We start from the raw sequence: 20,785 nt of genomic DNA, 5'->3' as shown, positions 1-20,785 counted from the left end.
TCGGTCCAGCTTTTGAAACATTACTTTTAACCTTTGAAATCCTTGACATAATATTACAAATATGGTTTCACTATTTTGAGGATTATATATAAAATTGAGAAATGTAACGCTTAACCTTTAGTTGTGTTCACTGATATCATATCTCTTTCCTTGGCAAAATATAAACACACTTAATTTGGTAGCAAAAACATTTCCATCCATTAACCTTGTATACATAAGCTCATATTATCAACATAGAATGAACTACTTTGCCATGCTTTTAAAGAAAAAGTGGTCACACAAGTGATCACTTAAGATACGATGTCCACACTTGAGGTCTCTGGCTGAATTTGAGATTCAACTTGAACTTGAGGAACTTCTGCAGGAGAGTTTTGGGTTTGAACAGATAATGATGTACCGGTCTCGGTGCTCTTGGGTTGAACAGATGATGATAGAACCGTCTCGGTGCTCTCGGGTTGAACAGATGATGATAGTACCGTCTCAGTGCTCTCAGGTTGAACAGATGATGATGATAGCTCTGTCTCGGCTGTCACGGCAGGCGCTTGAGTAATTTCTTGTGTTTTGAACTCATTGATGTAGTAACTAAGTGATGGCCCGGAGTATTCAACTTTTTGGACCTGAGGAGGAGAATTCTTACCAACCTGTAGAAGTATTGATGATGCCGCGGCAATTGAGATCAGTGCAAGACCACCAGCAATTGCTGCTGTGTTCTGAGCTCCATCAGAAGAAGAACCAGATGTTCCTGAACTTATAGCACTTTCTGCCACATAAACTGCTGGCTGGAAAAGGTCAGTAAGTGTTAGACAAACATTGACTCGAACGCCATAGAAAATTTAAGGACCTAGATTCTTAAGGCATCGTTTATATATTGTGTGTCTTATCATTTATATAAAAATCGTAACATGACTTTGTGCCTATTTGGATTGACTTATTTAAGCTTATCTACTAGTATAACCACTTGTGAAACTGGTTGAGAGAGATAATTGAATTAGCTTGTGTAATTTTCAGCTTATTTTCATAAGCTCTCCAAGGACCAAGAGAGCTTACAAAAACAACTTATAACTTGTATGAAATGGAAATAGTTTATTCACAAGCACTTATATGACAACTGCTTCTGCTGTAAGCGCTTAATTAAGTTGTTTATCCAAACCGTGATTTTTGTATTACATTACATGTGATATTTAATGTAAGGATAAATATATAACATTTAATAAAATCGTCTCCTCTTCCATCCAAATCTTCCCCACATTTGATAGGAGCAAAAATTGAATCAGGAAAAGTTTTCCCTACCCTGAGTCCCCTCCCTCCATTTTTCCTCAACCAAATACTCTAAAATTGATATGTAGAGACTAACAAGATAGATAGATATGATTAGTACATAGTACTCTCTTATATGACTAGCATGTTTTGCTATATGTTTACATGCTCAACAAAATCAAAGGGACACATTCACACATACATACATAAAGATCAAAGGAACAACAAATTATGAAACAAGCATAACTTTAATTCCTTAATAATAGAAAAAATTCTAACCTCGACTGAATATATATTTGTCTGTCCAGCAGTATCCTTTTCAACATAGCCTGTCCAACCCTGCTTACGACGTGGTGGATATGTACCTACTACTTTTGTCTTCTCCTCTGCTAACCATTCCATACTCACCTTCCCAACCTACATCACCATCAACAGAGGATTAGCTTCTTTTGCCTTTTGTTCATCTTGATTAGAAATTCGGGTTGTACATAAAATGGTTCGATAATTGGAAACACATTGAAACTTATGTGAATGTGAAAGTACTGATATGAAGCAAATTTCATTTATACTAATGAACTTTCAGCATTTCATATAAAAGACATTCAGAATTTCATACAGAAAGACACCGACAACAAATGAACTTTCTACTGTTTTCTGTAATATCGTTGAATAGGTCTAATGCCAACTATCCTTTTAAGACCATATAATTCTATGTGTTGACGATAAATTATGCTAACATTTGTTCTCTTCATAATTCAGTAATTTATAAACTACTACTACTACTACAATCCATGGTTATAAATTGCAGTCCGCAATCGCAAATGCAGTCACATATAAAGGATTTTGAGGTCCTGCAACAACATTGCAATTGCAACCACAATTTTGACTCTGTTTTCACACAATATAAAGAAGTTTGTAGTGTAACCGCAACCACAATTTAAAACCATGCTAGAGCTATATGAAAAAAATAACAAAAATAACCAAAAACAATATTCAAATTGATCTCTAATCAAATTATACAATGGTCCAAAACCAATATAAAGTATAAACAAACTCCCTTTATAAGCAAAGCATAATAGCTACTTGGCATAATACAATGAAAAATACACCCTCCAGTCACTAATATAAGTAAAAGTTTACATTTTAGATTCATTCATTAAATGATGTATATGGTCTTTATTATAGTCCACATACATCATTTAATGAATGAATCTAAAATGTAAATTTTTGCTTATAATAGTGACCGGAGGGTGTATGTTACAACAATATGTTTTGCTTTGGACAAAGTTTTAATATGCCTAGTTTTCCTTAATTTTCTCAACCACCAAACAAAACATACCAAGTAATAAAAGTATAAAACAAATAAAACAAAAGCACACAATTAACTGAAAAAATGGTTTTGAGAATTTAATGAACTAACTTCCTTATCAGGGGCACATTCTTCCTCATTACAATCAGACTCAGAAGAAGCTCTAACAATAAACATGCATGAACTTCTCTTGTTAATCTTTTGTTGCTTCAAGGAGAATTTTCTTGTTGAAAAGGCACATGTGTTGGTTGTTATGGTAGCTTGCAATGCACAAGCCATTATTGATAACAAATGAATGAGTGTGTTTGTGTAGAGTTTGAAGTCTAAAGTAAAATGAATCTCAAAAGAAAAACACACACAGAAGAAAAAGATTCCAATTATAGGATTTTGGTTTGGTTTTTGATGGAGAAAGAAGGTTTATGGTTTGTGTGTGTGTGGGTTAAGATGGGTGGTTTGTGGTAGAGTTTGAAGAGACTTTGTTGAGTGGGGTATATCTACTTTCTTTGTTTCTAGACCACACAAGTGGTATAATGAAACCGTGGACAATTTTAGGCTTTCCAACAATTTTTGCACAACAAAATATGCTGAAAAAAGAGGAAAATTATTTGAGAAATGTATTTTTATATTGTTGTCATTTTATCAATAATTTTTTTCCTCTCTTTTCTAATCAAATTAGCATTTTTTTCTTCATATTTAACAGGATTGTTCATAAATTATCAACGTTTGGTTGTTCAAATACCATTGCTTCTAAAAAAATAGTATATTAATTTAGAATTATATTCTCTCTAAAGCGTGAGCAACTTTACCAATCTCAAAGTCATTCATAAAACACGCATCTAAATAGCACAAAAGCTTTTAATTTATTCAAAAGTATACCCCATATGGATAAATGGCTTCATAAATACATACGTAAAACTATTTTTATAATAAAAGATTAAAAAAAGTTAAATTGCTTTCATATAAACTACTCTCTTTGTCCCAAAATAAACGATTTAGTTGATTGATTCACATGGATTAAAAAAAAAGATAAGAGTACTTTCTCTTATCATGTATTGTTTTATTCGCATTTACAAAATTGAAAAAAAGATTAATTCTTTTTTGGATTATATAAAAAAACTCCCTATTTTTGGTTAGAAAAATGAAATTTTCACCCATTTGAATTATAAAATCCAATTTTTTTTTTTTTGGATGTTATAATCCTAACACTCCCTATAGAAGGACACATTCTTTTATTTTTTTTAATTATAAAATTCGACACCATACACTCCTCCTGTGCCAACAATCTAGAGGAAACATGTTTAGATTATATAATCCAAACAATACCAACCGAATCAGGTTGTAATAGGATAATCGGACAAAATTAAGAATCATTCTGACCATCCTATTCTATCCTTATGTTTATGTCATTGTTAGATGTTTCCGTTGTCTTTCAATTAAAAATCAAGTTTTCAAGTTATTTCTGATTATTGCCTTATATAAACATATTTTAGATTATATAATCTAACAATGATAACTAGACACAAATTTTTTGACACAATACAGACATCATGGGAAATTCAGACATTTTAACCTTACAGCAGTGGTAGTTTTGTAAATACCCCACCTCCTCTTCTTTCTCTCTTCCCTGTGTGCTCCTCTCTCTCTCTCTCTCTCTCTCTCTCTCTCTCTCTCTCTCTCTCTCTCTCTCTCTCTCTCTCTCTCCACCATAATCCGTTCCTCCTACCACCATCCTCCCCCACCATCGTCCTCACAATCAGATCCATTCACTTTTCCCGTCTCTCTTGCGACGAATTGACAGAGAAGAGGGTAAGAGAAAGAGGGACGTAAAAAAAACGGAAAATACTGTACGTATAATTATACGGTTACGGTGTGGGTATTTTATGGAAAAAAACTGTGTCCAAGATAAGATAATTTGGGGAGTAAATATGCAATTACCCCCCCTGAAATTGTAAGTTTCGTCAATTACCCCCTGAAATTAACAAAACTTCAATTACCCCCCTGAAATTGCACAACGTTAATCAATTTACCCCTTCCGTCAAATTTTTCTGTTAGTCAACATGACGTTTTGCAAATACCCCCTCTGAAGTTTTGCATTTATGTGCAATATGCCCCCCGAACTTGAAAATTTATATTTTTTTTTCTTATCATTGAATCAAAAGATATTAAAGGCAAATAATTAACGGTTAACTTTAATTGTATTATAATATTGTAGAGTTTAAAGTATTATTTGATTGTTAAACTTGGAGTGATGTAGTGTGGAAAGGCACAAGCAATGATACCATGTAATGTAATGATTGAAATCAATGTTGTTATTGACCTATTTATTATGTTTCGTTCATACCTAAAGCTTTGTTTCTATTGTATGTGTGAATAGCTTCCTTTTAGCCGTTGGCTGCATGAGACTCATTATAAATCATTGTCAAACTTAGGATGTTTTGTCAAATTTGTTGGTGCATATGTATACAGATGTTTGTGATGTTTTGCCACGGATGTTTGTGGTCAATGTAGGTGGTCCAAATCTGAAACTGATGTTGATTATGAACTAATAGTATTGTTTAAGAAAGAACCAAATACAAATGAAAGAATTGTTGCTTGTGAGTTTTTCCTTGGAATAATAGCTTGTGAATTTTTCCTTGTAATAGCTTGTAATATTGTAGAGTTTAAAGTTTAAAAATAACCGTTAATTGTTTGCCTTTAATATCTTTTGAGTCAAGTATAAGAAAAAAATATAAATTTTCAAGTTTGGGGGCATTTTACACATAAGTGCAAAACTTCACGGGGGGTATTTGCAAAACGTCATGTTGACTAAGGCTTTGTTTGTGAGTTTGGAGGGGAAGGGAGGGGAAGGTTTGGGAAAAAAGGAATGAGCAAGTGGAAGAAATAGAGGAAAATGGGAGGGGAGGGCTTTGGGGGGTTAACTTTTCTTCATAATACTAAACCCTCCTCATTTGGGGGAACTAAAAAATTGTATTGGAGGAGGGTTTTTGGGGGTTTTGGAGGGTTTATATGAAATCTTCATCTTTAATCTATGTTGTTATATTATTTTTAAAATTAAAAATATAGTAATCATATACATTAATTTATCATTCTCTAAAAAACTACTCTTTTAAAAAATTTGAAAGATTTCTTCATTTTCCCTCATATTTTCCACCCCTCAAACCCTTCCCTTCCCCTCCCCTCCAAACTCGCAAACAAAGCCTTATAGAAAAGTTTGACGGAGGGGGTGAATTGATTAATGTTGTGCAATTTCAGGGGGGTAATTGAAGTTTTGTTAATTTCAGGGGGTAATTGACGAAACTTACAATTTCAGGGGGTAATTGCCTATTTACTCTAATTTGGGAAACTGTGGCACGTGAGAGAGTAGCATATTTTGGGGTGTTGGAAAAGTTACTCGGTTGAAAACATAACAGAAAGTCCAACCCACTTTACTTTGAGGCCCATCATTCATAAACAACTCTCGTCGCCTTCAACTCAACTCACCGGAAAACCCAGCCGGAGTTCATCGTCGGCCACCACAAACAGCGAAAACTCCGTCCAGGTTTGCCTTCTTTTTCTAATTTCGCTTCCCTTTTCCTGTAACACGCCCGATGATCCGATTCAAGCGCGATTTGCGGCTTCGATAACCGCCACTGGAAAGAATAAATATGTTTTGATAATTTAATGTAGAAATATTATGGTTAAATTAGAAATATTTTTTGAATTGGAATTTCAAATGATATGTTTTGGTACAAACTCTGTTTGCACAATTTGAAATTGAAAATTATCTTGTTTAGGGTTATTTATTGGTTTGGTATGTATATATGAATTTGTCATGTTTTCTAAATCACATGTTGAAGACACTGTTGACAAACAACGGGTACAGGTGGAATTTTAACAAATTGCTATTGTTCTGTGATACGTGATTTATTATATAGCGATACTATTGCGCTGTAGCATACCAAAATTTTAACAAATCGCTAGTGTTTTGCGACATGCAATTTGGCTTGAAATATGGTCAAATAGTGGCTATATCTAGAATAGAAGAATTTTAACAAATCGTTATTGTTTTGCAATACGCGATTTAGTATAAAGTGTGGTTAAATAGCAGCTATAGCAGTACTATTGTACCGTAGCAAAGAAGTGTTTTAACAAACTACCATTTTCAGTGATGCTCGATGGACTACACTGGTTGAACATGTTTACATTCATGAAATTTTTGCAAAATTTTGGCTAGTGCAACTCATAATCATGCACTATTTGTTTCGAGATAATGTACATGGCTTAATAATAGGAACTAAAGATTGAAATTTGTTCTTATGCTGTCAATACCAGTTTTCTTCCTAACTTGGATCTTTTCCTTGCATAATAGCGTGATATTTTTGTTCTAGTGGAGGTTGTTTTCTTTACGATAAGTTGTGCTATGCAATTGTTAAATCAGACTTTACTTGTTTCTTCAGAGAGCTAAATACAACGCTTTTAATTATAGAATCTCTGTTCAAACTTTTTCTTAGTTAGTATCACTTTTCCTACAACGACAAACGTATTCTCTGCATATTTGGCATGTGTTCTAGACTTTTGGCAGCTGTTGCCATTTTTTGAGCCATACAAATGAAAAACATGCATCTTTTGTTTCTTTTGAAAGCTTGCATTAGGATTTTAACCATGAAAATTTTGGATTTTGTTTAAATTAATTTAGTGTGAGTTGTTTTTGGAAATTAAGGTTTAGTTGTGTATATGTCTTTATCTGGAAGTGTGTAGTGTTAAAATTATTATTTTTGTCGCTCATTGAATGGATTGCTTCGGGTCCTGTAATTAGTCTTGCAATGTAAAATTTATTCTGTATTTTATGTTTCGTAATATATAGATTTCAGTGTTTCTAGAGACGTGGTCTAAAAACTTCTTTTGTGCCTTATTGCATGCTTTATCTTTTGTAATTGTCGTTGTTAACAGATATATTTCAAACCAAATCCGCATAGTTTATTTATAAAGAAATTGAGAAGCCTGCAACTATATTTTGAAGCATTATGCGGCTTTCAATTTCCAATGCACTTTAGGTGATATATAGTCATAAAACTCATAAAATTTTAATATCAACAAGCCAAACTTGTAAAATTTAGTAATTTAGTCTTTGATCTTGTCTGAAATTGACATTTTTAAAAGCCTTAGAACAGCTAAAGTTCATAAATGATTTTATATCTTATACTTACTCTCACGCCAGAGATTTTTGTGCTTGTATTGTGGATATGATATTTTCAACTTTAGAGCATATATTAACTCATATATCGTTTTCCGTCATATCAATTGTTATTTCAATTCATTTGATAACCTTATTAGTCAATGAAATCGGCACAAGCCGGCCCTATCTTTTGTCTGAATTCGGTTATAACGGAGGCCACAAGGATTGAAGCCTCCACTACTTGATGATAGAAATTTTGTTATGCTTCAAACCATCCGTCCTTAAAAAAATGTTGACCTTTTGCTTTTAAATATTCTAATTCTTTACCTGCAGGGCATGACTTGTGTTTGTTGTTAGTTCTAAATTGTTTACACACAGTGTTCTTTTTAACTTTTGAGTATTACGTATGGGTTTTCTTACTGATTACCATTGCCAATGTCATTTAGATTTTCATGAGTTTAAGATCCTGCCTCTCACTAGAACAACTTAAATATACATTGTTATTGCATTTTAATATTTTGGTTAATAGAGATAGCAGAGCGTAGTATTTGATAACAATGACCGATATATACTAATGTTTAACTAAATTGTTTGATGATAATTGAGACTTATGGGCATAACTTGTTACAGCTATTGGAACCTCAGATCATGGACACTCAGAAAAGCCAAGCTGAAAAGCCAACTTCATCAGCTGCTGTTGCCACTTCTTGTCGAAAGAAGAAGCATGAAGAAGCCTCATTCTTGGAGGATGTGAAGGATCACATTGACGAGTTTATTCATGCTTCTATGGATGAACACAAAACCTGCTTTCAGAAAACAATTAAGAAGGTTTGTACTTTGTACCAAAGCTATCCTGTTAAATTTATTTGCACCACATTCTTTGTCATTTGCTGATATAGTGTGGTTTTGGATCTATTTCAGATGTTTGGTTTGTCCAAGGTAGTGGCTGAAGCGAACTCCAAGGCTACGAAAGAAGTTGAAAGTTCTTTGCCTCTTCAGACCGTTTTAAAAGAGTAAATTTGTTGTTTTCTAGCCACTATTTTTAACCGAGTCATGTATTGGACACATTACTATAACTCCTGAGATACATTGTCTTAATACACCACAAACAGACATCTTTATACACCACAAACAGTAATAACATAGCTTTCCCTGCTCGTACCTACTTTTATATGGAGATGATCTCTACTTGTCTTTTCCAATACGGTTGTTGTGCTTTATTTTTGTTTAATTCATACTCCCTCTGTTTCAAAATGAGTGTCGTTTTAGGTGTTTACACACATATTAAGAAATACAATGATTAAAAAAAAGAGAATGGTTATTTTACCAAATTATCCTTATTAACTATTGGTTAGTTTTAAAAGTAATACTTTGGAAGTAGTGTGCAGAGTATTAATTGGAGGGTACAATTGAAAAGAAAAAGTTGTTATTGCATTGGAAACTGAAAGTGACATTCATTTTGAAACAATTTTTTTTGGCTAAGCGACACTCATTTTGAAACGGAGGGAGTAGTTGACGGTCTTATCACGCCATCCATATCACATTAACTGTCAATGTGGGCTATGGTGCTAAGTCTATAGGCCATACGAAAGCTATCTCGCCTAATCGTTTTGTCTGTCTACTTGATGATACACTCGAGCACCACCTTTTTTGAAAATAAGAATGATGTCTTGGTGGGCAAGACCTTTAGCTTGTTGATGATCCAGACCCCTTCCTAGAAACCCAATATCGGCACCTCTGTTTACATAAAAGATTCTTCTGATTTTTCCATAATTTCAAAATCTGGGGTGGTGTTGTTTGGACGATTTGATTAAAAACTCTATTGATGAATGACTTGATGGGTTTCCAAGTTGTTTTGGTTTTACTACTTGCTTGAATCCTAAGCTACACATGGCTGAAGGAATTGGCCTAGCATGACGTGCACAACCTTAATATTAGACTAAACCAGACTCAACTCTTGATAATGACCAAGGACGATGTCTCACAGACTCATCCTTATGCTCCAATTATTGGTCACATCAGTCTTCTTAACTCAAGTTCAGAATGAGTTTTCAACACTTTTGTGTGTAAACACCTAAAACGACACTCATTTTGAAACGGACGGAGTAATAAGTTCCAACTAATTCTCCTCACTTTCTTTGTCACTTCATCAGTGAAAGATGTTGGCATTGGAAATATCTTGACAGACAGTGCATGAAAATTTGAAGATATTTTGTTTGGTCAACATTGAATTATCTTGACATTGCACCAAAACTTGAGGCACCAATGCTAGCATTGAACACGCAAACTTATTGTACTTGTTTCACATGGTTAAAACTTCGATTCCAGGAATGGAAAGAAAAACAATGCTTAAAATAATGTACGGCTTAGATATTCACCTTTTTAAGATGAATAGAATCGAATACGGTCTCCGCATATATTATGTAATGTTATCATCCGAACTAGTTAAGCTCACGAAGATATGTATGACTTATTTAAAGTAGTGTTTATCACATGAATAAAATAAGGTAGGATAATTTATTTTTGTTATGTTGATTTTAATTTTACATTTTTACTTAAATTTAATGAGTTTAATAACCGTAGATCATTTTACACATCTACTCGCATAACTATTGGTAAAAGTGCACCAAACCTTTGGTATTTATAGATATTTACCGAAGACAATACCAAATTTTGACGTAACTTAATTTTACAATGTTGCGCTTCTTTACGTAAATTAATTTTATTTTTTTTGCAATTACTTTTGTGTAAAAATTGTAACTTGTAATTATCTTGAGAGAGAGGAAATTGTAAAAGAAGAAGAAAAAATGAAAAAAAAAAAAAAAGATAGAAAGAAAAATGAGAGATCGATAAAAGCAAAAGGAGGGTCATGTTTGCATGCTATAGATTATGTATCAACGGTGGTGGAGCATCTCCGAAGGTGATAGGCTTTTATAAAGTGGTAAATCAATGTTTTAAATTTGATTGAGAGACTTTTGATTGAGAGATTTACTCACATTTAGTGTTCAACATGTCTCAAATAAGATTACCTCCGATGAAAAGAATCTATACAAAAAAAGATATAAATTATATACTTAACGTATAAAAATGGCTAAGTTATGGTACACAAAGAACATATATCTTACACCATGTACAAGATTGTTTCTACCACTGAATTTATAAATCTCACTATTAAATTAAATAAAATATTATCAGATTTAATGATAGTTTTCAATAAAAAAAAATTATCCAACAATAAAAAATAACCTATAAATGGTGCAATAATAATTTGCTCATAGATATTAGACAAAGCAAGTTTACCAAGAAAATTGATATACTTGATAAGGATAGGTATATATCTCACAATTACATGAGTTTGAATGTGAAGGTCAAAGTCTTAAACTCTAGGAGTAGGACCCAATTGAGCCATAGTTTTCACTACCAAACCATGAAATAGTTCAAAACACAATGGAAGGTAAACATATAAAGTCCACAGAATTGAGTCAATTTAATAATCTAACAGCAATTTCAAAGACCAGAAATAGTTCAAGAATACCAAGGCACGTGCCTAATACATGGGTTGTTCAACAAACAAACCTAACAGAAATCTCAATGGAATCTAATTTGATTGCTTTGCTTTCCGGTGGCCATACCAAACAATTTCTATCCTTGTTTAGTACTGTACTTCTTGTGACTATTAGCTGTTTTTGTCTCCAATTGCTGCTAAACCTTAATCCCTCCAAAAAATAAAGTTTGTTTATCTTTCTTAAAAAGCTAAATCTTTCTCTTTTTGGTTTTTCTATTTCCATGTGAGATAAATGAAGACAACTTTTTTTGTTAAGTAGGTTGATGGTTAAAAATTCACTTTTATAAGGTGTATAAATGGGGTATACAAAGTTCAAACTCCGACCCATATATATTATGCATTGTCTCTATCAACTGAGTAACACCTTTTACAATCTTTTCAAAATTTAAATTTTAATTATTACTCCATCCGTCTCACAATAATTGTCTCTTTACCATTTTTTTCTTTTTCTCAAAATAATTGTCACTTTAGAATACCAATGTAGCATTTATTATTTTTTTCTATTATTATACCCTTATTTATTGAATTTCATCCAACTTAACTACTCCACTAACTATTATTAATAAGGGTGTTTTAGCAAATGAAACAAATTTTACCATCAAAATCAACACAATCAATCATTTCCTTAATAATCGTGTATAAACCTTAAACGACTATTATTTAGAGAGGAGGGATTATTTTTTAACCGTGACATTTAGTACAAATGTCATGTTTTTAACATTATAATTGTATCTTAATCTTGATGAAAAAAACATCAAACAACACTCATTTTAATATCCTTAAAAAAACACTCATTTTAATATAATGGATTATAATTAAAGTCAGAGGTTGATCCAATAATTTTAAGAGTTTAATTGTGGTGAGTTGACAATCTAAAACAGTTTTGCAGACACAACCAATCAAAACATGCTGAATTGCCACATTTGGTTCACATAAATTAAAATCATTAATTGATGTGGTGGCAATTCAGAATGTTTTGATTGGTTGTGTGTGAAAAACTGTCAACCCACCACAATTAAACTCTAATTTTTTAATAGTCAGTGAGATTTAAAAAATAAATTTTAATATATGTGGCGTTTTTTTGTTTGTAACCTTACCTTTCTTACTTACCATTGAATCAGCCCTTATTAAAGTAAACAAAGATAATGAAGTGTCGGATATGCAGACAATGAGAGCGGCGAATAGTAATCGTGTTTATCTTTATCAAAGTATAGTATAATTAGTTTTATTTTATTCTTTTAACTTTTTCTTCACGATGTGTACTTGCATTTATTTGTATGTGTGATACTCCCTCCGGTCACTATTATAAGCAAAAGTTCACTTTTTAGATACATTGAATGATTAATGTATCTAGTCTTTATTATTGACTAGATACATTAATCATTCAATGTATCTAAAAAGTGAACTTTTGCTTATAATAATGACCGGAGGGAGTACTAATCTATAAATTTTTAAGGGTTTGGTCACATGGTGCTCCTTTTTAAGTATTTTCTTAATATATTTTGAAAAATGATATTTTGACAACCACTTTTTGACAACTTTTGGACAACTTTCTCTTTCATATTCACATGATGTTGTTATCCTCTCTCTTCCTTTTTCTCTCTCCATTGTTTTTGACCAATAAGAAGTGGGAAAAACAAGGTTGTCAACAAAGTTGTCAATAAATGAATGTCAAAATATCATTACTCATATATTTTTAGTGGTATTCACATTTTGTTTTATACACTGTTATATCTCTTGGTATTAAATTACCTTAGATTTGTACCAAAAAAAAAAAAAAATACCTTGGATTACTAAGACTATCTTGATCAGAATGAACTTATGGGTTCCATAGAACAATTTTAGCAATGAATAGAGAAGGCTTTTTATATTCAATCTAACTGAAATAAACAAAAAGGATAGTTGCTCTATAAGCGTAGCAGGTTTGCAAAGTCTCTATATTTATTGGAAATCAAAGTTATACACATCCATACATAAGAACTATTTTAGGGATACCCATACATAATTGTCACATAAAACACATTACCTAATATATTTTTTTAGTACATAACACATTATCTTCTTTTTTTGGTACAACATTATCTATTTTTTTTAATATATATAAAAATGATGAAAAGAGATTATTATAGTAAGGTACACATGTGGTAATAAATGGAGCTCATAAAGCTATAATTTTATTAAGGTTGGGAACAAAAACAGAACCGTTGATATTCCAAAAGACTAGAAAGTGGGACATGGAATCATGGGATATATGATTCTTATGACAAATAGTTTCACTAATGCTACATCACTGGCACTACATGTTATGTAACATCATAGTTACCTAATCCAATGATTCTAAAAATAAAAACAAAAGTTGCTTGAAAATGAGAATCAGAAATTATTTGTTGTTGACACCAGTTGGTTACTGGAGCTTCAGGTTTCTCAACCTGCAGGTGAAAGCAAGAGGCAACAAAGAAAGTTAAACTCAAGAAGATCATGTCAAATAAAGAGTTGTTTTACATTATTTTAATGTTTTATTGATATTATAAAACGACTTATAATTTGAAACAATTTTTTTCTTCCTTTTAAAACACCTTATAACTTAAGACGAATGGAGTAAAAAAGTGTAAGTTGGGACACACAAGTTGAATAAAAAATTAGATGTTGAGTAACATGTCAAATTTTGAATAAAGGCTCAATGTGATGATCATGATTCCCCACTTGACCCAAAAATTAGTACATATAAATAATTGACCACTCTTATGAATTATGCTTGAGAGATGTTTCTTGAAGAATTTGATAGCATAAATTCGGGTATGTTCGGTTTCCATCATTTTTCATTCTCACTATTACAAAGTTGTCACATTGTTTTCAATTAATTTTACATTTTAAATTTTTATTGATTGTATATGAATAAGTGAAATAACTTCTATTATTGCACTTATTTTATGTACAAATCTTTGAAAATACAAATAGAAATCAAACAATACAAATGTGATATATACTTTTATAATTAAAAGTAAACACATTTTCTTATATACACATGTAGTCCAGTAAATCATCGATATGAGTTGAGACGCTGAATAAGTATTATGAAGGAGTTTGAGAGTTCGATTTCTCCTCCTAATATATGTTTATAAGAAAAAATTGAAACAATGTATAATACCTTTTTTCCTCATCATAGCCTCCAATGTTCTTGTAATTTGGGAATGCAACATGACCTGATTCAATATGCCTAACATCCCTTAGAAGGTGTTCATAGTGTCTCTTAACATCCTCAGGAGTCTTTCCACCACCAACAGCTTGAGCAACATTGGACCAACGGTCAGGTGTGTCTTTATCAAAAACAGCTAGTGCCCTTTCAAATGCTTTATTGTCCTTAGCACTCCATGAACCAGATGCTGACATTGATGCCATTTCTTGAAACCAAGGTTCAAAACTAAGTCCAAACAAATTTCTTGTTTTTGTTATGTTGTACAATAAATGAGCCCTTAAGACTTTGATGGTTGTGGAAGTTAACAAAACTTGTAGGCTATTCAAAATGTTGAAGGTTTTGTGTAAAGAATAAGGCTTAAGGAAGAGGTGATTTTGAAGAGAGGAAGCAATGCTTGGTCCTTTTTATAAGAAGAATTAGAGGGCGTGTGGAAGGTGTGGGGTAGAGCAAGTTGGAATGAAAATCTTTGGTAAAATGAAGTAGAATTTGTATGATTTGTATCCTCAAGAACCACAGAATAGAGGAGGACCAAAATGTTGAGGAGGAGCAATATTGGAGAATCAAGATTTTCAACTAGTTATAAAAAGGGAAATGAGTAAAATAAGTGACTAGATAGAATTACTTAAAAGCTTTTTAATTTTTTTGTTTAACTTACTTTTCTTATGTTTCAAGCTTGTGGATTTAAGAGCCATGGATTTGATGAGATGATAAGAGTTTCATCCTATGTTAAATAATGATCTCGAGTTAAAATTTGGATCACAAAATGCAACGATCTTAAAACTCTTGATCTATGAAGCATCGACGTAATCACCAAACACAATTTTAAAACATAGCCTTCAAATGTAATTTGAGAAATGAAAGTGATTAAAAATGTATGTAACCACATGTGTCAGTAATGTGTCAAATATCAGACACACCTTAAATTTTACATGTTACTGCTACATAGATCTTGATAGGACTTTGATGCTCATGTTGGTACTGCGTCGGCTCCATCCCAATCCAACTTTATATTCGTGCTAATTAGGTAGGGCCAAAAGTTCCAATTATTTGCTTTTTTATAGCCCAGTCCATGTTAAAATGCGGACCAATCAAGTCGACCCTTTTTAGCAGCTCTATGTGGTCTTAATCGATTTAAGGAATTTGTCTTTGAAGTTGTAGACATTTTTTTAGTCAATAGTGATTAGAGTATCACATTTTATGTTCGAGTGAGTGAATAATTTTTGGTTCAAAACTCGTGTCGTTGCAATCGGATGTCCTTACAACTATCAAATGAGGTGAACTTACCGAACTTTGGAGCTGCGTTGCGTGCATGATACATTGTTTATTAAAAAAAGCAAATGTAAAACACTTGTGTAAATCGATGTTTATATGATCAAGCAAAAATTGATGTATGTATTGGCTTTACAAAAGGCTTAAATCACGTGGTAGAGCAAATAAACACGACCTAAAAAAAAGAGGTGTGTTATATGAACAACCATTTGAGTGACAACTTTTGTGACAACCACTAATTTACAAAGGAAAGTAGATAGTGACACGGAAACCAAAACAATAGAGAGAGAAAGTAAAAAAATAATGTGAGTATGAGAGATAAAGTTGTCACATAGGTTGTCACAAAATGGTTGTAAAAAAAAATTGTGATATATCAGTAAAAATAGTTGTGGTTCAGATCCCAAGAACATATATATATATATACATACATGATGAATGAAGTAAGTCAGCAAAGTGCCTAACTTTAATATATTCTCTTGCTTTTGCATGAAGGAGGGTCTTTCAGTGGGTCCAAATATCTTAGTCCAGTGAATCCCATTTTCAGGATGAGTATTACTTTTTCCACCCTATGACCTTCTAACGTGCCCTGCAAAAATTCCAAAAATATCCCTGGTCCGGATTACATATTCCGAACCAGATTGTTAGTGTTTCCGGATTATAAAATCCGGACAAATACGATATGAATATTTTGTGTCTTTCTTTGATGTCAAGGGTCTCTGTTAACTGTTATACGACCCCCGCATAAGCTGAAATGCAATTGCAGGGGTCGTATGAGCGGTCAACAATGACCATGACACCACAAAGACTGATAAAAGCTACCTAAAAAACTAATTTTTTTTGAAGAAAATGTAAGAAAGGAGGTGAAGAAGAATGAAGGAAAATGTTGAAGATCCAAGCCTTTTTATAGCCTTATATAAGTCATAGGTCTTAATTACAGTCAAATAAAATGTGTTCCACATTCAAAACCGTAAAAAAATGCATTCAAACTCCACTAACCGGCCAAAGCTTTGGTGAAACGTCACCGGCCAAATTTTTACTGAGTGGTTCCGGATTTTATAATCTGGAATGCACGAAGTATTTCTGGATTATATAGTCCGAACCGCACCAGAATAACATAAATGATGAATCTTTTGGGAAGGTGGTTCGAAGAGGAGCTTTTGAACTTGATCCTGCCGGCCTGCCAACTGACATGTTACGATCTGCAGACCGACATGATCGAGTTCATAAGAACCTCTTCTTTGGAGTCAGATCTGCAACACAATGAAGAAAGGCAAGGTGTTTTCAAGAGGATTTCTTTGAGTTAGATCCTGCTGCCTTGCCAAATGACATAATCATTTGGCAAGCAGCAAGATCTAACTCATAGAAACCTCTTGATATTTTTGAGTTATCTATCTATCAAGGAGGCATCAAGGACTATCTATATATTTTTGACAGCATGCTGAAGATCTTCATCATGCCGTTATATAGAGATCTATATATTTAAAACAGCATGAGAAAGATCCTCAGCTTGATGACAAAAATTTGCATGGTTTACTTTGGTGTGTTTGTGTGTTTTGATGGTATTGAAGGTGAAAACCGGAGAGGATGTATTTATAGAGGTCCTTGGATGTTGTGGACCACATAAACTCTTAGTGCAATGTGGTCAATAGAAAAGAATCCTATGCTGAGGCATTCCGGATTACGTTTTCCGGAATATACTTACGCCCTGTGTTTTCCGGATTTAGTAATCCGAAAAGCATATATTTGGTTATTTTATCGATTAAATGAACATCTTTGCCGTAAATTAAAACATAATAAAACACGCAATTAAATTCAACAACAAATAACTAACACGCAATAAAAACGCAATTAAAAGATAATGCAACAACTTAATTCAACAACACATAACTAACAAGTAATTAAAACAACATAAAACACACGATTAATTAAAAAATAACACATTATCACGGATCATCTAAACTAACTTCTTCCTCCTCTGGTCCCTCCAGCAGAGCCCTGATTTCTTCGTAGTTCCTGGGCTGGTGCAAACTTTTCAGAATTTGTTCAGCAGATCTAACCAACGAAGCGTCCAACTCGATCGGTCCTCTAGCGCTGTGCTGACCAAAGACAGAGAACATGGTTCTCACGTCGCCGTCGTTTGTGAGTTTCATCCGGCTGAAGCGTAGAGATCCAGCTGAGTCGGACAATGGACATCGATATTCAACACCGACTACCCTCCTCGTGTCTCTGTGGTTGAGTTGACGGTTGATTTGATCCAGCTCATCCTTCAGCCCGGAGAGGGTGACATCGTCGCGAATCCTAAACAGATGGGGTGGTGTTCCACCGTTGTAGTAGACTGCCGTGGTGTTCGGATCAAAGCCAGGGAATTCCATGATTTTTTTCCTGGTGTAGTTTACTTGTAATGAAATCAGGGACCCCTATTTATAGAGGCATTTGGGCGCTGTGGACCACAAAAATTGTCGGTGCAATGCGGGCCACACAGAAGAATCCAATGCTGAAGCAATCTGGATTACACAATCCGAACCAACCCTCACCATACACAACGTCCCAAGTTTCACTTTGGGACACCCCATTATCGTATTTTTCCGGAAAACGTAATCCGGAGTGCATGTGAATTCCGGATTATATCTTCCGGACTGCACCAGAAGTTTAGCCCGGTGGTCTGCACCACAAAGAAAACGTTTTATAAACGTTATGGGCGGTGGTTAGCTTCATAAAACGTGTTTTTACACGTTTTTTGACTGTAATTATGGCCTCCCACACGTTTTTTAACCATCCCTCCCCTATAAATAGGCTTCATTTTCTCAATGCAAGTCACACATTCTTCTTTCTCTTCTTCTCCTCTTCTACAACGATGTGTTTCCATTGTTGGCCTTTCATAGAAATAGGCCTCTTTGGAAATCCATCAGGGGTCATATGATCGGTCAATAGGGTAGGGGTGAGTCTGAATCTGAGGTTGGTTTGCCTGGGTGTCATGTTGACCATCATGGTCTCTTGTTCCCTTGAGGCACCTGTGCCCCCTTTGTCTCCCCACCAACAACTTTTCTTCCTCCCCGCCATCTTCTTTCCTCCCACCCTCTTTCCTCTTCATCAGTGGCTGGAGTTAGAGCTGGAGCCACTGGTATAGCTTATGTAATAGGATAGGATTAGAAATAGTTTTAGGATGTAATAAGCTTAAAAAGCTTGAAAATTATTGTAATGTATTGTTCATATATTAATAAAATGATTTCTTTTTATGCTTATGTCTTTTTATTTTTGTTTATTATTTTTATTCGTATTTTATTTTATTTTTACTTCTGGTAAAACAGTATTCCGGATTTTACAATCCGGAAACATCTGCAAAATTCTAACAATCAAATCCGGAAAACGTAATCCGGAGCATGGGCAAAATTGGAAAAAAATAGGACGCGCGAGGAAAGGCATAGGGTGGGAAAAGTAATACTCTTTCAGGATATCAGAGCCTAATTGACGTATGCATCACACAGCCACAATATCTTGTCCATTTGCATACAATATCTCAGTCCAGTGTTTTCACCATTGCAGGTGACGATTGCCACTGTTATTTCTTTCTTTGTTTGTTTGTACTGAACAATATTCCAATAACCTAGCTGGCTTTCTGTGTCCGTACAACAATGATCACTGTTGGCTAAGGAAATGTCATATAGGCTATGTATTTTACATATTAAAAAAAAAAACTATGTTTCAATAATAGTTGCGATCGCATCACAATCTTTGATATTATAGAGAATTGCATTCAAATGTGATCTACGTGACCTCAGTTGCGGTTTTAACACGATTAAAAATTATTATAGGGATCTTTATTTGAAACTCTAATCTCTTTACTTCTTTCTAATGACTTTTTGGGCTTATGATGAAATTTGTGTTTGAAAGTGATGAAGGTTGCTATATAAGCTTTTGAGGTTTCTCAACCATTGAAAAAGTCCGATCAAAAGATAGCGTCCAATGAAAAAAAGTCGACCCAAATGTATCTTTCGATAGGTTTCTGTCATCAAAAAATATGTTCTGATAAGGCTTAAATGCTCAATTGGTCCCTTAACTTGATTTCAAGTATCGGTTTGGTCCCATAAGTAATAAAAGGTCCGTTTAGGTCCCTTAACTTTATTTAAAGTATCGGTTTGGTCCTTTCTGTTAATTTAATTCAAAAAAATGTTAAGTTTAGGGACCAAACTAACTAATACTAATTAAATAAGTTAAGCGACCAAAATTTAACATTTTTTGAATTAAATTAATAGAAGGGACCAAACCGTTACTTTAAATAAAGTTAAGGGACCTAAACCGACCTTTTATTACTTATGGGACCAAACCGATACTTGAAATCAAGTTAAGGGACTAATCGATCATTAAAACCTTCTGATAAATTGAATAACTTTTGAGCAGATATGAAGGTTTTATATAGAGCAATTTCCCAAAGTGATCAGGAGGTTTAAGTAATCTTTGTTTTTGGACTTTACAAGCTCTAAGTCCATTTGGTGAGACTTAGAGAAAACTTATCTCTCAAGATTTAAGTGTCTCCTTCGATGTATAATTGTTGTAGAATATCCAATCATTAAAACATTTTTTGTACCAAAAAACATAATGACATGGATAAGGAAATTACCGATGAATAATGAATGACTATTTTTTCTGAATTGAATTTGGATTTTCTACAATCACATAATTGTGGACGTCAGCTGTTATTAGAAGATTAGACTTCTAGAATTTTAAGATTTATTTTCAATTTCAAGAAGTGGTTAACTAATTCGCATTGTTAAAACATACCGAGATTTAGAAAGAACTATATTGATAAAAAAATTATCGATGAATAATGACAAATATATGCATATTGAATTTCAATTACCTCTCAGTCAAACTCCGGATTATTAAGGTCGTTTTTCTAAGAACGAGAAGGTTAACATGGAAGAAGAAAAATAGACAATTAGAATTTTAAGTATCTTAAAGCCAATATGGTAAAGTTAAAAATACAAGTCATATGAACTTCATCATATGGTGAAGATTTCTTGTCTGTGTGATCGT

General features: G+C 33.3%; 4 protein-coding genes across 5 annotated transcripts; 1 reads left to right on the top strand and 3 right to left on the bottom strand.

Annotated features, from left to right (window-relative positions):
* Nucleotides 1–116: 116 nt before the first annotated feature.
* On the bottom strand, nucleotides 117–3,026 carry LOC146935555 (proline-rich family protein). Its single transcript, XM_085750723.1, has 3 exons — nucleotides 2,678–3,026; nucleotides 1,537–1,674; nucleotides 117–779 (listed from the first exon to the last, which is right to left on the bottom strand). Exons 1-3 carry the CDS (start codon nucleotides 2,843–2,845, stop codon nucleotides 291–293), a joined length of 795 nt encoding a protein of 264 aa, XP_085606849.1. The 5' UTR covers nucleotides 2,846–3,026; the 3' UTR covers nucleotides 117–290.
* Nucleotides 3,027–5,876: 2,850 nt separating this feature from the next.
* On the top strand, nucleotides 5,877–8,898 carry LOC146935554 (uncharacterized). Of its 2 annotated transcripts, none has more exons than XM_085750719.1 (3): nucleotides 5,877–6,104; nucleotides 8,352–8,549; nucleotides 8,643–8,898. In XM_085750719.1, the coding sequence occupies exons 2-3, from the start codon at nucleotides 8,370–8,372 to the stop codon at nucleotides 8,736–8,738; spliced, it is 276 nt and encodes a 91-aa protein (XP_085606845.1). In that variant the 5' UTR covers nucleotides 5,877–6,104; nucleotides 8,352–8,369; the 3' UTR covers nucleotides 8,739–8,898. The 2 variants fall into 2 exon arrangements, with proteins under 2 accessions (XP_085606845.1, XP_085606846.1); XM_085750720.1 differs by having other exon boundaries at nucleotides 5,970–6,104; nucleotides 8,367–8,549.
* A 4,530-nt stretch (nucleotides 8,899–13,428) lies between these two features.
* On the bottom strand, nucleotides 13,429–14,849 carry LOC146935553 (transcription factor RADIALIS-like). The gene is made up of 2 exons (XM_085750718.1): nucleotides 14,435–14,849; nucleotides 13,429–13,715 (listed from the first exon to the last, which is right to left on the bottom strand). Exons 1-2 carry the CDS (start codon nucleotides 14,683–14,685, stop codon nucleotides 13,691–13,693), a joined length of 276 nt encoding a protein of 91 aa, XP_085606844.1. The 5' UTR covers nucleotides 14,686–14,849; the 3' UTR covers nucleotides 13,429–13,690.
* Nucleotides 14,850–16,214: 1,365 nt separating this feature from the next.
* On the bottom strand, nucleotides 16,215–18,123 carry LOC146935552 (uncharacterized). The gene is made up of 2 exons (XM_085749065.1): nucleotides 17,716–18,123; nucleotides 16,215–16,337 (listed from the first exon to the last, which is right to left on the bottom strand). Exons 1-2 carry the CDS (start codon nucleotides 18,121–18,123, stop codon nucleotides 16,215–16,217), a joined length of 531 nt encoding a protein of 176 aa, XP_085605191.1.
* Between the last annotated feature and the right edge of the window lie 2,662 nt (nucleotides 18,124–20,785).

This window comes from Medicago sativa, chromosome 3, assembly GCF_051527215.1.
Source record: "Medicago sativa cultivar Bolivia chromosome 3, Bolivia_mono, whole genome shotgun sequence".
Classification (NCBI taxonomy): Eukaryota; Viridiplantae; Streptophyta; class Magnoliopsida; order Fabales; family Fabaceae; genus Medicago; species Medicago sativa.
This window is presented reverse-complemented; position numbering and strand designations above follow the sequence as displayed.

Coding starts and splice junctions, on each gene's coding strand:
- LOC146935554 (XM_085750719.1), top strand. CDS start 8,370: ATGGACACTCAGAAAAGCCAAGCTGAAAAGCCAACTTCATCAGCTGCT. Junction 8,550..8,642: donor TTCAGAAAACAATTAAGAAG/GTTTGTACTTTG, acceptor GATCTATTTCAG/ATGTTTGGTTTGTCCAAGGT.
- LOC146935555 (XM_085750723.1), bottom strand. CDS start 2,845: ATGGCTTGTGCATTGCAAGCTACCATAACAACCAACACATGTGCCTTT. Junction 1,675..2,677: donor AATGTGCCCCTGATAAGGAA/GTTAGTTCATTA, acceptor ATGGTGATGTAG/GTTGGGAAGGTGAGTATGGA. Junction 780..1,536: donor CAAATATATATTCAGTCGAG/GTTAGAATTTTT, acceptor GACCTTTTCCAG/CCAGCAGTTTATGTGGCAGA.
- LOC146935553 (XM_085750718.1), bottom strand. CDS start 14,685: ATGGCATCAATGTCAGCATCTGGTTCATGGAGTGCTAAGGACAATAAA. Junction 13,716..14,434: donor GGCTATGATGAGGAAAAAAG/GTATTATACATT, acceptor TTTCACCTGCAG/GTTGAGAAACCTGAAGCTCC.
- LOC146935552 (XM_085749065.1), bottom strand. CDS start 18,123: ATGGAATTCCCTGGCTTTGATCCGAACACCACGGCAGTCTACTACAAC. Junction 16,338..17,715: donor AGGGACCAGAGGAGGAAGAA/GTTAGTTTAGAT, acceptor GAATTTTTGCAG/GGCACGTTAGAAGGTCATAG.